General features: G+C 37.2%; 1 protein-coding gene across 30 annotated transcripts in view; it reads right to left on the minus strand.

Moving 5' to 3' along the window:
* CDC14A (cell division cycle 14A) overlaps positions 1 to 18,314 on the minus strand; it is a 196,982-nt gene that overhangs the window by 30,722 nt on the left and 147,946 nt on the right. For all 30 annotated transcript variants that reach the window (XM_081493185.1, XM_081493178.1, XM_081493199.1 and 27 more), the window contains 2 exons: positions 2,053 to 2,168; positions 206 to 253 (listed from right to left, as the gene is read on the minus strand). In XM_081493185.1, the coding sequence (XP_081349311.1) occupies positions 206 to 253; positions 2,053 to 2,168 (164 nt within the window). The remainder of the gene's footprint in view (positions 1 to 205; positions 254 to 2,052; positions 2,169 to 18,314) is intronic.

Below are 18,314 nucleotides of genomic sequence, written 5' to 3' on the forward strand. Positions count from 1 at the left end.
GCTCCTCTGTCCAGGGGATTTTCCAGGCAAGAATAATGGGGTGGTTGCCATTTCCTCCTCTCAACCCAGGAATAGAACCCCTCATCTCATACATCTCTTAATATCTCGGCAGGCATATTGTTTACCACTGAGCCACCTGGGGAGCCCCATCTAAAGGGTAGCATTTGCCTATAACCTACTAGAAGTTCAACTTGGTTGACGGTACCTGGAAGGCTGGGACACTGCTCTTGGATGCCCTTTCATATCCTCCAACCTACAGAAACCAAAGACAAATGTTCATCATCACCAGGGTCACACATTTAAGCCAAGACCAAAAGCCACATCCTCTGGAGTCAGACCAGCAAAATTATTAAATGGGCAAGAGGGATAGACCTTGCAAATGGATATTAGTATTTATTTACTTTATAAGTCCTAAAGCCAGTGGAAAATCCATTTTAGTCATTTTGTTTCATCTTGAATTTCATTTACAGTAAAATTCTTTTTCATCAGAAGCTGGTACTACATCTATTCAGAGTGAAAAAAAAAAAGTTTGATGATGGGGCCATGATGCTGTTAAGAAAAATTATATTCAAAAAAATGGGAAAATTTCTAAGGATGAAAAGAAAGAGATAAACACCATCTTGGAATGAGCCTTCTGAAGTCCAGTGAAGCTTCTCTTGCTTCTTTTGCCATTTTATTGGCCAAGTTATACCCCAGCTTATCCCTTCCTCCCACTTATGGCTTCTTACAAATCAAATATAAATCTGTTTGAAATTAATTTTAATTAATACGAAGCACTTTCTTAGAGTTTCAAGGAAAAATGGTGAATAACAAAGATTGGTAATATATTTACTGATCTTGAAGAACTTTCACTAAGACAGTATATACGGTGAAAAGAATATGGACTGTGAACAGTGCTAGGTTTGAATACCAGCTAGGAAGCGATTTACCCTCTCTAATCTCAAGCAACCAACACAAATGTGGGTAACAGTGCAACCTTTTGTGTTTACTCAGTTAATCCTCATGTCCAAACTAGGTGCCTAGCGTAACTCCTGGTCCCATAGCAGTTTGTCAGTAGATCTACATTTCCTCAGTCTCTCAGTAGTAGTTAGTGAGTATCACTAAGTACCAGACTTTCTATTCCATCTTCCCATCTTACTATATAAAACAATTACCTCAATTTCAAGCTATATATGAACTTTCATATTTCAGGGCAGGAAACCAGTACTCAAAGGATAGATAATGGTGTGACTAGACCCAATCTGACTTAAGTGTTATAATCCCCCCAGATAATACATAAAACTAAATTCTCTGTGAGTAGTCTGCTTGACATTTATCATAGCAAAACAGCCTCCTTGCTATGCATTTCTCTCACTTAAAAGTCAAAGGAAAATAAGCATTTCCCATGATATTCATTTGTGGGCTTGCCACCTCTTACATTACAATAAAGAATCTTGATATTTAGAGATTTTTGAACCTACATTAATTCTGAAGCTTTATTTCTTCCACTTAGTCTGAATTAGCAGAAGATTTCAAAGGTTGTGGTCTGAAGTTAAGTCCCACCAACTGATTCTGATGAGTAATTTCAGATCTCCAAACCAAGATTGTTTGTAATTTAACAGACAGGAATTGCTTATTCAATTCCCAGAAATAGGATGTCAGGCTGACGAGTTAGGGTATACCAAAAGCTTGGCATACAATACTTTTCTGCACACTCTAGATTAAATACAAATGCTTGGCACACCTCTGAGGATTTGCCACAGAATAAGAAGCCTGTTCACAGGAAAAGAGTGGCATTCCCAACAGAATTTTGAACAGAGTCCCAGAGACAACCAACAACAGCGTAGCAATTTTAGGGGGAATTCCAGAAATTAAGATGTAGTAGCTGCTTTCGATAAGCTTCTAAAATTTATCTATTCCCCACAACATTAAAATAATAAATAACAGAAAATAGTAATAAACCAAAAAATGAGAGGTAAACATGGTACTTATAGAATGATAACCAAAAGAGATTAAATATTCTAGCCACAAATGGAGATAAAATATAAACTTAAAAGTTTAAAATAGACCTACCTAAATGCACAGGATGGTGAGGAGCGGGGCTGTCTCTGACTTTTTAAGGCACGTAGTTTGTCTCCCTGGGTTATACTATTTTTCATTTCCACATCTTCATCCTCTTCTAAATTATTCTGAAAAAAAAATTCATGTTCCACAGAAAGGTCATTACGAATAATTCTACTGTATGTAGAATTCTCAATCGCTTAAAGATTATCTCTGTGTATGGATATATTTTACATAGATTATCTAAAAAGGATAAAAGCACTACAAATTCAGCAATGGTCACATATATACTAAAGAACACTGTATTAATCACCAATTAAATATACTGGTCAAATTCCAAATCAAAGAAGCATGATTATGGATGCGGTAAATTTAGAAGGAGCTTTGTTGCAATGGACCACAACGACGGAGACTTTCTCACAGACAAAAATCACACTTTGGAATATAGCTTAGATATAAGCTGGCTCAAAAGATACAGTACAAATATTTTTCCAGAAGTTACCAGAATCCATCACTGCAAATTCCATAATTTGTTTATATAAGTGACAGATAAAACAACTTAGGATATCTATACAGTAACTTAGTAACATCATTTAACACTAGTAAAAGCACTCAAGATTCTTCCAAAAGGAGTTTAACCTTACTAGACTGGGAAAGTGTGTTGCCTGATGAAATACGTCTTATAGTTGGAAATAAATATGTAAGTACCACACTAGTTCTTTTTGCATGCCAGCTCACATTTAATTCTCATAACCCAGGGAGTCGGGGTAGGGAGGGCACTGATACCCTTAATTTAAAGATGAGAAAAGGAGGTGCTAGTGGAAGATAAGAATATTACCCAAGCTCCCCTAAACTCTTCATCACAGAGCTACGATTTTAAAATCAGGTTTTCTGTCCTCAGATACAATGTTCTTTCTAAACTATATGCCACTGCACACTAACTTTGCACCATAAAAACTGTATTTTGTTTTTTCCTTACCTGAGAAAAGATCAAAAGGTTTGCATTTGCTAAGATCATTTCTAGCTATAAGTCTCCTTTCCTCTTTAAAGCTAGAATTCTTATTTGATGAAAGATGTACAAAAATACACTTCCCTCTGTCACATTCTAGTCATTTTTGATGGCCACTCCTGAATCAAAACACTTTTTTTGTTCCCTGCCACCTATGTTGGGGTCCATGGATGCATCTGGAGCTTAGTAGGCATGTCTTGGGTAAAAAGATTACACCTCATTACTACAGCTCTGATTTTAAAAAAGAAAAAATGACAAAGGAAATACACAGCCAGTAGGAAAGAAAAGGAAATGAAGATGAAAGCTTCCCAGAGGAAGCAATTGCTTAGCTGAGTCTTAAAGAAGGAGTACATGAGAAGCAAGCCAAACCAAGCCAACAGGAAGGGCCATCCTGGCAAAGAACATCAGTTCAACAGTCATGGGATCACGGAGCCTCAAAGTCAGGGGGTTCTCTTAAGAGTCACTGAGATATGTCTACCTACAAAGTCCCAAGAAATCAATTATACTATTCATCTTTGTCCATACAGTCCCAGTGGGAGTAAATCCACTTTCACCCAAGGAAGCCTGCAGGAATAGAGATCAGGCATGCCTGCAGGCTAGGCTTCCAAGCAGGATGGCACATCTGAGAAGCTGAGCTTAGCTTCACCTAGCACCCAACATGCTGGGTTGGTAGGAGTTATTTGCTCCTGATGGAAGGACAACACAGCCAAGAGTCTCCAGAATATGAGGGGGACCAAGAAGTATATCAAAGTGAAAGTCGCTTGGTTTTCTCCAACTCTTTGCGACCCCATGGACTACACAGTCCATGGAATTCTTCGGGCCAGAATACCGGAGTGGGTAGCCTTTCCCTTCTCCAGGGGATGTTCCCAACCAGGGGATCGAACCCAGGTCTCCCACATTATAAGCCTCCATAAGACAGGCAAGGAAAGCTTCTGGAAGGCCTGACAGGATCTCCACCCCAATCAGTTTCACAGTCTAATGAGTGTCACTGTGGGCAAGCCAGGAACGCTCGTTTGTTCATTCAACAAGGAGGATCTTTGTGTTCCCAGCTCTGAAGTGCCTTCAAAAGTCTAAGGAAAGTGATCCTCAGCTTGAGACTGCAATATTCAACCTATCTGTCAAGTGTAAAGGTAGAACAAAGGTACAAAAATTTACCTCTTACATACTCTTTCTGGGAAAATTATTATAGGATGTGCTTCAGGGAAAAAAAAGAAGACAATATGAGATCCAGGAAAACCAGGGACCCAACTGAAGAGTGTGAAGAGAAGGTCTTGGGTCAGAACTCTATGTCTGTGTTAGAGAACAGTTAGTCCAGCTTGGAAGGTATAGAAAAGAATGGACTTGGTAAGATTTTTTTGCTGTGTTGAGATTTTGAAAATTTTTAAATTGCTTGGCACAATTTGTGGTGGGGGGCAGGGGTGGTGGAGAGTAGCATTCTGTTTTCCCAAATATATAGAAAACCATGCAAACAAAAACGGCAAATTACTCTAGGGAAAAAGAGAGCATCAACAAAGAAAACAGTCATAGTGGGCTATTAAGCTCATCAGTGAACAATATTTACATAGTAATAATGTATACATTATTTGGATTTAACCAGAATTATAATATAGCTATACTGGGAAGCTGGAGGAGTAAAGGTGATTGCAAGGTAGAAGAATTATTCTTGTCCACCATAACCAGGAGACAATAGGAAAATGCTCAAAATTGATAAATTTTTAAAAATAGTGTTATTGTAAAATATTTAGAAATATGACAGGGAAAATATTAGTATAATTTGCTTAAAGATTTTCCTCCTTTGAGAGTGGGCCTGGGAATACAGCAAGGTGGGATAGGGAACTGATTTTCTTTTTTATCAGAATTCAATACTTTTGAAAGCTCAAAAACTGTTGTCATGAATTTTTAAAAATAAAAATTAATTTTAAAATATACAGTTAGAGAAAGTAACTATTTTTATATTATAGTTACGTGTGTTTATCTTTCCTACTTTATTATAAATCTTAAAGGTGAACATTTTTTTAATTATAATACATTTTAAACACATAGAAAACAAGTAAATGATGTAACAGCCAGTCATGTACCTTACTACCCAGAATTAACATATTTTTTTCTTAAGTTCCTTAAGGAGTTTACTTTAGTACACTAACTCTCAAAGAAAAAGAAAACATTATATATTAAGTCCCAGCTCTCAACCCCTGGAGAAGGAAACCATGACTTTTCTAAAGAAAAAAAATATATATTTTACCACATAGTACTTGTTTGTCATAGGCAACAACAAACTACAGAAAATATTGTCTCAAAAAAAATATTGAAGCCACCTACATACTTATCTTCAGAAGTAAAACACACTAGCATTCTGTCACATAGTCTTCCAGACTTTTCCCTATGGCACACACACCCCACCAACACATTTCTTCCTCACAAAAGGAGGTTGAATTATACATGCTGCTTCGTAACTTACTTTTTCACTTAAATACTATGGAAGTGTTTCAGGGTAAATTTTTAAGATCCTCTACATTATCATTTTTATGGCTCTATAAAATTCCACTGTCTAGATGTATCAAATTTTATATATTTTTCCCTAGGCCAGGCTGTTTTCTGTCTTTCATCATTATAAACAGTTTCAATAAACATCCTTCTATACAAGCACATGGTTTTTGAACCCGTCCTATTATTGCTGCCTTAAGATAAATGGATAGAAGTGGAATTGCTAGATTAAAGTCTCCTGCTATATATTATCAAACCACCCTCCAGAAAGACTACAGCATTTTAAATTCCAACTAGCAATGTTTAAGAGCTTTTTAATCCCTAAAACCCTTGCTAATACAGCATACATTTCTTTAATCTCACATAACCTGACAGGCATAAATAGCATCTGTGTTTTCTTTATTCCTAAGAAAGTAGAACATTTTTTTTTTTATATTTACCATAAGGGCTCCCATTTTATTTGTGTACATGGAGTTCTCAGGTTGATTTTTAAGAGTTCTTTACATTAAAAAAAAAAAATCCTCATTTGAATGTGATGCAATTATTTCCTCTTAGTTGATTACTATGAGGTGAGTAAATTAGAGAGATCAAGACTGGTGGAGAGGAACAGCAGTGGTCTGATGAGAGATGACAGATTGGACCAAGCAAGGAGAACCGCTTGGAATTCAGGACCTGGGGAAGGAAGAGGGAGGGGAAAAGAACTGGACACACAGTTAGAGGTCTGAAAAAATCTACTAAAATCTAAATCATGGAGTTTTTATTTTATTTTTTTTTGGTCTCAATCTATCACCCCTTATTTTATTTCTGTGACTAAGAAGTTTTAGCCATTTTTAGGATGAAGCATATAAAACATATGAGCTACAAAATTCTTCATAAATGATTAACAGCCTTCAAACTCTTGACAAAAATAGCTATACACAATGTTATTCGAAACACATTTAAATTAAATTACAAAATTAATTTAAACAAAAAGCCCCACACACCTATGATCAGTTAATCTTTGACAAAGGAGCCAAGAACATACAATGGGAAAAAGACAGCTTCTTCAGTAAAGGGTGCTAGGAAAGTTGGACAGTTGATTGTAAATCAATCAACATGCCCTCTCGTCACACACAAAAATAAACTCAAAATAACTTAAAAGACTTAAACGTAAGACAAGACACCATAAAACTCCTAGAAGAGGTCATAGGCAAAACATTCTCTGACATAAATCATACCAATGTTTTCTTAAATCAGACTCCCAAGGCAATAGAAATAATAACAAAAATAAACAAATGGGGCCTAATCAAACTTACAAGACTTGCACAGCAAAGAAAACTATAAGCAAAAAGACAACCTACAGAATGGGAGAAAATATCTGCAAATGATGCAACTGACAAGGGTTTAATCTATAAAATACACAATAGATCAGCCAGCTCAACAACAAAATATCAAACAACCAGACTGAAAAATGACCAGAAGATCTAAATGGACATTTCTCCAAAGAAGAAATACAGATGGCCAACAGGCACATGAAAAGATGCTCAACATCGTTAATTAGAGAAATGCAAATCAAAACTACAATGAGATGCCACCTCATACTGTCAGAATAACCATCATTAAAAAGTCTACAAATAACAAATGCTGGACAGTGTGTGGAGAAAAGGGAACCCTCCTACACTGTTGGTATGAATGTAAGTTGGTGCAGCCGCTGTGAAAAACTGTATGGAGGTTTCCTCAGAAAACTAAAAACAGAATAACCATATAATCCAAGAATCCTACTCCTGGGTGTATACTGACAAAACTTTAATTCAAAAAGATACATACACCCTTATGTTCACAGCAGCACTACTGACAATAGCCAAGACATGGAAACAACCTAAATCTCCATCAACATATGAATGAATAAATATATAATAGTCATAAAAGAGAACAAAATAATGTCAACGTAATTTTGGATAATGGATGCAACTAGAAATTATCACACTAAGTGAAGTAAGTCAGAAAGAGAGAGACAAACATCATATGATATCACTTATATGTAGAATCTAAAATATGACACAAATGAAATCATCTACAAAACAGAATCAGAATCATAGACATAGAGAAGAGATTGGTGATCGCCAAGGGGAAGGGGTTGGGATGGAGTGGGAGGCTGGGGTTAGCAGATGCAAATTATTATATATAGAATGGACAAATGACAAGGTCCTACTGGTATAGCACAGAGAAGTATATTCAATATCTTATTGTAAACCATAATGGAAAAGAATGTAAAAAATGAATGTATGCATATGTATATTGTATCACTTTGCTATACAGCAGAAATTAACATAACATTGTAAATGAACTATACTTGTTTTTAAAATATTTTTGAAAAGAAACAAAAAGCTATATAGAAGGGGATTTGAGCTTCCTGGAACCCTGAAAAAGACATGCAGATGGGAATATAACCAAACCCTGTATTTATTAGGGCACCTATAACATAAATTAGGGGGCTTTCCAGGTGGTACGGTCGTGAAGAATCTGCCTGCCAATGCAGGAGATGCAACAGATGAGGGTTTGATCCCTGGGTCATGAAGATATCCTGGAGAAGAAAATGGCAACCCACTCCAGTATTACTGCCTGGAAAATTTCATAGAGGAGCCTGGTGGGCTACAGTCCATGGAGTTGCTAAGAGTAGGATACAACTGAGCACAAGTGCAACATATACTGGGTCATAAGCACCTGCGTGGGGGGAAACGTATTAGAAAATATAGCTCCGTTTGTCATGAGTCAATACCAAGAACTGATAGACCTGGGGGATTCTGAGGATGTTTCTGATCAGGTACTGTTAGACCTCATTCTTTATACCAAACTCATTCCTCATGATGACTAATGATGAACAAAGTCACAAACAACAAAGGTTAACCTAGGCCTCCCTGTGCTCTTGGGCTTCAGCCCTTCTCTCCAGAGTCCCAGTGCAACCCCCACTCCCTGCTCTCTAGGAGCAGCAGATCCCCTGAAACAAAGCCACATGGTTGACGGTGATGGTGAAGAAGCCTAGTCCAGGGAAGACCTTATGTTTTGGCTCCTCCAAGGAAAGAGGTCCACTCTTAGGCTCCCTGTTGCACTCTTGAGGGTCTGAGCATCAGCAGCTTTTCATTTGGATACCAGCCTGCCTTACATAAAGACAGGAAAATGAGAGTCAACTAAAACACATAAAGAAAGAGCATTTTAAAAGATATTCTTGATGGCACTGGGCAGTGGCAGTGGCGGCTGTGCCATGTGGCTGCTGGGGCACTGTGCCTGCTGCTAAGCAGCGCCAGGAGATCAAGCCCTGAGCCTTTGCAGTGGGAGCACTGATTCCAAGACCCTAAACTACCAGAGAACTAACCCTAGGGAGTATCAAATAGTGAGAACTCACACAAAGGAAACCACTTGAATACAAGACGTGGCATCACCCAACCACCAGTAGCACCCTGTGCAGGACGCCCATCTAAACAACAGACAAAACAAAAATACAAACCCAATCATCAGCAAACAGGATTACCACCTCACTCAGCCTTGCCCATCAGAGGAAAAACAAACAAACAAAAACTCAGCACAAATCTCACCCTACATGAAGCTTACATAAACCACCAGACCAACCTTAGGAGGGCAGAAATCAAAAGGAAGAAAGAATTCAACCTTCTTCAAGGAAAGAATTCAACTTTCCTTGAAGCCTGGGAAAAAGAGACCTCAAACACAATAAGTTTAGAAAAAAAAAAATCAATGAAAAGGCAGAGAGATACTGCACAAATGAAGGAACAAACTAGGAACACAAAAGTCCAAATAAATGAAGAGGAAACAAGAAAACTACCTGAAAAAGAATTCAGAATAATGATAGTTAATATGATCAAAAACTTTGAAAACAAAATGGAGAAAATGCAAGAATCAATTAACAAAGACCTAGAAGAATTAAAGAATAAACATACAGAGACAAACAGCACAATTACTGAAATTAAAAATACTCTAGAAGGAATCAATAGCAGAATATCTGAAGCAGAAGAACAAATCAGTGAGCTGCAAGATAAAATGATGGAACTAACTTCTGAAGAGCAGAATAAAGGACAAAGAATGAAAAGAGCTGAGGTCAGTCTCAGAGACCTGACCATATCAAATGCACCAACATTTGAATTATAGGGGTCCCAGAGAAGAAGAGAAAAAGAAAGGGTATGAGAAAGTTTTTGAATAGATTATAGGTTAAAATTTCCCCAACAGGGAAAAGGAAATAGTCAATCAAGTCCAAGAGGCACAAAGAGTCCCATACAGGATAAACCCAAGGAGAAACATGCCAAGACACATACTAATGAAACTAACAAAGACTAAACACAAAGAATATTAAAAGCAGCAAGGGAGAAGCAACAAGTAATATACAAGGGAGACCTCATATGTTTAACAGCTGATCTTTCACCAGAAACTCTGCAGGCCAGAAGGGAATGGCAGGATATATTTAAAGTACTGAAAGGGAAAAATCTACAATGAAGATTACTGTGCCTGGCAAGGATATCATTCAGAATTGATGGAGAAATAAAAAGCTTTTCAGACAAGCAAAAGTTAAGAGAATTCAGTACCACCAAACTAGCTTTACAACAAATATTAAAGGGACTTATATAGTCAAGAAATACAAGAGTAGAAAAAAGATCTACAAAACCAACCCCAAACAATTAAGAAAATGGAAGAGGAACATTTAAATCAATAATTACTTTAAATGTAAATGGGTTAAATGCTCCAACCAAAAGACACAGACTGGCTGAATGGATACAAAAACAAGACCCATATATATGCTGTCTACAAGAAATCAAGTTCAGACCTCAAGACACATACAGACTGAAAGTGAGAGGATGGAAAAATATATTCCATGCAAATGGGAAGCCAAAGAAAGCTGGAGTAGCAATCTTCATATCAGACAAAATAGACCTTAAGGAAGATTACAAGAGATAAGGAAGGATACTACATAATGATCAAGGGATCAATCAATGCAAGAGAAAGACATAACAATTGTAAATATCTAAGCACCTAACATAGGAGCACCTCAATACATAAGACAAACACTAACAGACATAAAAGGAGAAATTGACAGTAACACATTAATAGTAGGAGACTTTAATACTCCACTCACACCAATGGACAGATCATCAAATCAGAAAATTAATAAGTAAACACAAGTCTTAAATGATACATTAGATGAGATGGATCTCATTGATATCTTCAGGACATTTCATCCAAATGCAGAAGAATACACCTTCTTCTCAAGGGCACATGGAACGTTCTCCGGGATGGACCACATCTTGGGTCACAAATCAAACCTCGGTAAATTCAAGAAAATTGAAATCCTATCAAGCATCTTCTGCAACCACAATGCTATGAGACTAGATGTCAATTACAAGAAGAAAAGTGTAAGAAACACAAACACATGGAGACTAAACAACACATTTGTAAATAGCCAACAGGTTACTGAAGAAATCAAAAGGGAAATCAAAAAATTTCTAGAAACAAATGACAATGAAAACACGACAACTCAAAACCTATGGGATGCAGCAAAAGCAGTTTTAAGAGGGAGGTTTATAGCAATACAATCCTACCTCAAGAAACAAGAAAAACATCGAATAGACAACCTAACTTTACACCTAAAACAACTGGAAGAAGAAGAGCAAAAAAACCCCCAAATTAGTAGAAGGAAAGAAATCATAAAGATCCAAGCAGAAATAAATGAAAAAGAAATGAAAGAAACAATAGTAAAGATTAATAAAACTAAAAGCTGGTTCTTTGAGAAGATAAACAAAATTGACAAACCTTTAGCCAGACTCATCAAGAAAAAAAGAGAGAAGAATCAAATCAACAAAATTAAAAATGAAAAAGGAGAGGTTACAACAGACAATGCAGAAATACAAAGGATTATAAGAGACTATTATCAACAACTATATGGCAATAAAATAGATAACCTGGAAGAAATGGACAGATTCTTAGAAAAGTTCAATCTTCCAAGACTGAACCAGGAAGAAACAGAAATTATGAACAACCCAATTACAAGCACTGAAACTGAAGCTGTGATCAAAAATCTCCCAAAAAACAAAAGCCCAGGACCAGGTGGCTTCACAGGAGAATTCTATCAAACATTTAGAGAAGAGCTAATGCCTATCCTTCTAAAACTCTTTCAAAAAACTGCGGAGGAAGGAACACTTCCAAACTCATTCTACGAGGCCACCATCACCCTGATACCAAAACCAGACAAAGACAACACACAGAAATAAAACTACATGCCAATATCACTGATGAACATAGATGCAACAGTCCTAAACAAAATTTTAGCAAACAGAATTCAGCAACACATCAAAAAGCTCATACATGATGATCAAGTTGGGTTTATTCCAAGGATGCAAGGATTCTTCAATATATGCAAATCAGTCACTGTGATACACCATATTAACAAATTGAAAGATAAAAACCATATGATAATCTCAAGAGAAAAGCTTTGACAAATTCAGCACCCATTTATGATTAAAACTCTTCAAAAAATAGGCATAGTAGGAACCTACCTCAACCTAGTAAAGGCCATATATGATAAGCCTACAGCAAACATTATTCTCAGTGGTGAAAACTAAAACCATTCCCCCTAAGAGCAGGAACAAGACAAGGGGGTCCACTTTTGCCACTATTATTCAACATAGTTCTGGAAGTCCTAGCTACAGCAATCAGAGAAGAAAAGAAATAAAAAGGAATCCAGTTCAGAAAAGAAGAAGTAAAGCTCTCACTGCTTGCAGACGACATGATACTGTGCATAGAAAACCCTAAAGATAGTATCAGAAAATTACTACAGCTAATCAGTGAATTTAGCAAAGTTGCAGGATACAAAATCAATCCACAGAAATCACTTGCATTTCTATATACTAACAATGAAAAGTCAGAACGAGAAATTAAGGAATCAATCCCATTCACCATTGCAACAAAAAGAACTAAATATCTAGGAATAAACTTACCTAAGGAGACTAAAGAACTGTACACAGGAAATTATAAGACACTAATGAAAGAAATCAAAGACAACATAAACAGATGGAGAGATATTCCATGTTCCTGGGTAGGAAGAATCAATATTGTGAAAATGACTATACTACCAAACACAATCTACAGATTCAACGTGATCCCTATCAAATTACCAATGGCACTTTCCACAGAACTAGAAGAAAATATTTCACAATTCATATGGAAACACAAAAGACCCCGAATAGCCAAAGCAGTCTTGACAAAGAAGAATGGAGCTGGAGGAATCACCTTCCTGACTTCAGATTATACTACAAAGCTACAGTCATCAAGACAGTATGGTACTGGCACAAAAACAGAAATGTAGACCAATGGAACAAGATAGAAAGCCCAGAGATAAACCCATGCACCTCCAGGTACCCTATTTTTAACAAAGGAGGCAAGAATATACAATGGGGCAAAGACAGCCTCTTCAATAAATACTGCTGGGAAAACTGGACAGCTACATGTAAAAGAATGAAATTAGAACACTTCCTAACACCATACACAAAGATAAAGTGGATTAAAGACCTAAATGTAAGATAAAAAACTATAAAACTCTTAGAGGAAAACATAGGCAGAACATTTGATGACATAAATCAAAGCAAGATCCTCTATGACCCTCCTCTAGAGTAATGGATATAAAAACAAATGTAAACAAGTGGGACCTGATTAAACTTAAAAGCTTTTGCACAGCAAAGGAAACTATAAGCAAGGTGAAAAGACAATCCTCAGAATGGGAGAAAATAATAGCAAATGACACAACTGACAATTAACTTCCAAAATATACAAACAGCTCATACAACCCAATACCAGAAAAACAAACAACCCAATCAAAAAGTGGGAAAAAGACCTAAACAGACATTTCTCCAAAGGAGATATACAGATGGCTAACAAATACATGAAAAGATGCTCAACATCACTCATTATTAGAGAAATCCAAATCAAAACTACAATGCAATATCACCTCACACCAGTCAGAATGGCCCTCATCAAAAAGTCTACAAGCAATAAATGCTGGAGAGTGTGTGGAGAAAAGGGAACACTCTTGCAATGTTGGTGGAAATGTAAACTGATACAGCCACTATGGAAGATGGTGTGGCGATTCCTTAAAAGACTAGGAATAAAACCACCATATGACCCAGTAATCCCACAGATAGGCATACACCCTGAGGAAACCAAAACTGAAAGAGACACATGTATCCCAATGTTCAATGCAGCATTATTTACAATCGCTAGAACATGGAAGCAACCTAGATGTCCATCGACAGATGAATGGATAAAGAAGTTGTGGTACATATACACAATGGAATATTACTCAGCCATAAAAAGAAATGCATTTGAGTCAGTTCTAATGAGGTAGATGAACCTAGAACCTATTATACAGAGTGAAGTGAGTCAGAAAAAGAAAGATAAATACCGTATTCTAATGCATATATATGGAATCTAAAAAAATGGTACTGAATAATTTATTTACAGGCCAACAATGGAGAAAAAGACATAGAGAATAGACTTACGGACATGGGGAGAGGGGAGGAGAGGATGAGATGTATGCAAAGAGTAACATGGAAACTTACATTACCATATGTAAAATAGATAGCCAACGGGAATTTATTGTATGGTCAGGAAACTCAAACAGGGGCTCTGTATCAACCTACAGGGGTGGGATGGGGAGGCAGATGGGAGGGAGGTTCAAAAGGGAGGGGATATATATATACCTATGGCTGATTCATGTTGAGGTTTGACAGAAAACAGCAAAATTCTGTAAAGCAATTATCCTTCAATAAAAAATAAATTAATTAATACAAAAAAAATTTTTTTTAAATATTCATATTTACAGGTGATGGTCTAGCTAAAGAACAAATAACAGCATAAAATATGAAGATGTACTTTTTTCTACCATTTGTCCACTATATACTGCTGCTGCTAAGTCACTTCAGTCATGTCCGACTCTGTGCGACCCCACAGATGGCAGCCCACCAGGCTCCCCCGTCCCTGGGATTCTCCAGGCAAGAACACTGGAGTGGGTTGCCATTTCCTTCTCCAATGCATGAAAGTGAAAAGTGAAAGTGAAGTTGCTCAGTCGTGTCTGACCCTTAGCGAACCCATGGACTGCAGCCTACCAGGCTCTTCTGTCCATAGGATTTTCCAGGCAAGAGTACTGGAGTGGGTTGCCATTTCCTTCTCCCACTATATACAGACAAGGTGAAAACCAAAATCAAATAAATTGTGCCTACAGATTTCAGTTGGATAAATTACTGACCAACATATTAATAAAACAGAGAAAGCTACTAGGGAGGCCGTTGTGTAAGCCATTAAGAAAAGATCTTTTAGATGAAATATAGCATACTATGGAATAAGATGGAAGAGTTATAATAGAAAAATGACATAAAAGGAGAGTTTGAAATAGAAGGAAGTAAAAATAGAAGTCAAAGGACTGAAAGAATAAGATGAAAATAGCATTTTTTGCAGATTTAAATGATTTGGCCAGGAAAAATGACTGGGTCATCTCTGAAATTCTTTTCAGCTCTCAGATGTTAAACCTATGAGATATAAAAGTTGAGGAAAGGCAAAGAGGTCATCTTCATAAGTTGCTTCTGATCAATAAAATATTTGGATTTATCAGAGCCCCCCTAATTCATCCCTGATGCTGGGGAAGATTGCAGGTAGAAGAAGGGGACAACAGAGGACGAGATGGTTGGATGGCATCACCAACTCAATGGACATGAATTTGAGCAATCTCTGGGAGATGGTGAAGGACAGGAAAGCCTGGCATGCTGCAATCCATGGGGTCCCAGAGTCAGACATGACTGGATGACTGAACAAAAACAACCCAAATTCATCTTCCCTCCTTTTTCCTGCCACTGGTTCAGATCTCTATCACCTGGACCACTGCCCTGTGACCTTCCACCTCTAGCTACACACAGACACCAGCACCTCTTCAACAGCACAGCCAGGGTGAGCTCCCCAAATGGTAAATCTCCCCTAACTAACAGCCTCTGGTGGATCCCAGCAACTCTCAGATTGGACCTGGAATGTCTCAGTGGACCTACGAGTGGAAAGAAAGGTGCTTAAAGGTAGGGCCTTAGAGATTCAATTTATATTTCATAGATTTCTAAGATGTACCCTGTTCACGGGGATATTTATAAATCATAGTAACTGAGTGAGGTAATTAAAGCACCACATTCTCACTTATCTGATTGTCAATTTATGTGAACTCAGCCAAACATCAGCAGCACCTGTATCTAATTAATATCTCTAAATCAAGAGTATATACTGACTGATGTGCTAATACTGGACTATCACCCTGGAGTAGGAAAAGAAAAGGATAGAAACAATCGTGATTCCAGCGGAAATTTCTGAGGACAGTCTGGCTAAGGTTATGTACTAGAGTCACACAGAGGAACCCATGAACAGGCAGTGGGGTAAAGTGAGAGGCCTCAGGGTGGGGGGCTAACTCTGGAGCCAGAGTCCCTTGGTTCAAATGACAGCTCCACTCTACTTTGTGATGTTGGGCAGGTGGCTTCGTCTGCCTCAGTTATGTCATCTGTAAAATGGACCTAGTAAAGGTGCCTATTTCATACAGCTGTTGTAAGGACTAAATTTAATCCACGTTAAGTGCTTAGAACACTGCCAGGCACATAGTAGGCACTGTTTAGGTTGCTACTATTGCCCTGTAAGCTCATTTAACTCCTTATATATCTGGCACTTTAAATAAGGTGCATTAAATTTCATCTTCTTGAAACCATTTTTAAAAGTCTTTATTGAACTTGTTACAGTATTATTTCTGTTTTATGTTTTGGTTTTTTGGCCAGGAGGCATGTGGGATATCAGCTCCCCAACCAGGGACTGAACACACACCCTTTGCATTGGAAGGTGAAGTCTTAATCACTGGACCTCCAGGGAAGTCCCTTAAAGCCATTTTTTTTATAAGCCCAATGCACAATGGATCCTAAGGCCACTGATTATCAAAACAAGCACTTATCACTGGTACTATTTTGTATTTGAGTATGTGCTACCCTTGGATAGCTTGAATTATTATTCCCAATTTCATGTCTGTATTCTTATTTGTGTTCTGTGAAACTGTCGGTCTTTATTCATTCAGGTAATATTTACAAAGTCCCTGTGGGCTAGGAGTAGAATTATGATGAAGGCAGATCGAAGCCTCCATCTTTATAAAGAATATCACCCAGCAAGGAAGGTGAGTAAGGACCATGAGGAAAAGGGCCGTGCAAAGGCAGGGGCATGGAGCAGGGAGCTTACTCTAGACCTACATATATCCGTTGAGTATATTTCATAGCTCCTAGCCAGTACTAACAACCAGGTTCAATGAAGGTAAAACCTCTATTTTTAAAAGGTTTCTCCTAAGTCTGAGTGGACCAAGAGAATTCATTAAAGCCATAGCCTATTCCATTACTATGGCCTGAAGCATTTCAGCTGATACTTTTGATTATTTTCCTTTTACTCACCCTATAAGCACTAGAAAACTACACATTCAAGCTCTCCAAATCAGGTAACTATGGAGTTTCCTAAGCTTCCTAATAACCAATCACAGGAAAATTCCTTTAGGCCTAGAAATCAAAAGATAATTTGCTATCTCTGCTTTCAATCTGACTTTAAAAAATAAAAACACCTTTAGAAGATTATTGCCTTTTGCAATTTCTTTGTACATAAACTAAATATATCCAGGATTTCCATGGGCTTCTATCCTGAATGTTGGTATAGAACTTGAAACACTTTATCAAAACTTTTGCAGCATTCTTAAAGTATTTTCCCAATTACAAGAATGATAAAGAAACCACTAACTCATATACACTCACTTGAGTAAACTAACTCCCCATATTCATGGAGACAGCACCAAATAAGCATGGCAATAAAAAGACTGAGAATCATAAGAGGTGTTTACACAAAGCATCAGCTAACTATAAAGTGGTCAGTTAACTATAAACCCATAGATATGTCATGCCTACAATCTTAACCACACCATCATTCCCTAGTATTTCTGAACCCTTTCATTTCTGTCCTCTAATTTCAAAAATAATAGCGTTTCTGAATGAGAACTAAAGTAATTAGTTTGAGGGGTGTTGAAAAGAGGAAGGAGGTAAAATAGCCAACATCTGAATATATGTTCATATTTAAAACTGATATTTTAAATTTCACTCATATTGCATTCATCACCCTTTCAGTGATAAATCAATGTTCACTGATCTCAAGTTCAACAAATTGGGTTCCAAAAAAGTATGAGAACAAATATTCTAACTATCAGATGTCAATTTAATACAGATTATAATAGTAAAAGCATTATGTTTCTTCAAGATAAATGTATTTCTTAGATAGACGGACAGGTTTCACGTGTGGCTCTTCAGAAGTCATAACTCAAAAGTCTTATGTACTTGAACTCAACCTGAAGAGGAAATGCTGACCAGAACAACAAAATGTTCTTGTTGAACTATATTATCTCACTAAAATGACAGTCCATATCCTTTCTGTTTGCTTTGAAAAGGTTAAACTATAACACAAAGACAAGAAAAGGTCTCCAAAGGCTCTGAATGTCAACGCGACCTTGGCTAAAAAGATTTACGCCTGGTCAAACCACTAAACTCAGCCACTTCACTGGTGACTGTCCTGGAGAACAGACCACAGGGTTGAAAACTCAGGTCCTCCAGCAGTCTCCATCCTTCCTCTTGAAGAAAACACTCTCCCTATCTCCAAACACTCTCATTATCTTTCCTGGTGAAAGGAAATCTGTTTGATTTCCTAAATC

Source organism: Giraffa tippelskirchi, chromosome 5 (assembly GCF_054371585.1).
Source record: "Giraffa tippelskirchi isolate mGirTip1 chromosome 5, T2T-mGirTip1v1.2.pri, whole genome shotgun sequence".
Taxonomy (NCBI): Eukaryota; Metazoa; Chordata; class Mammalia; order Artiodactyla; family Giraffidae; genus Giraffa; species Giraffa tippelskirchi.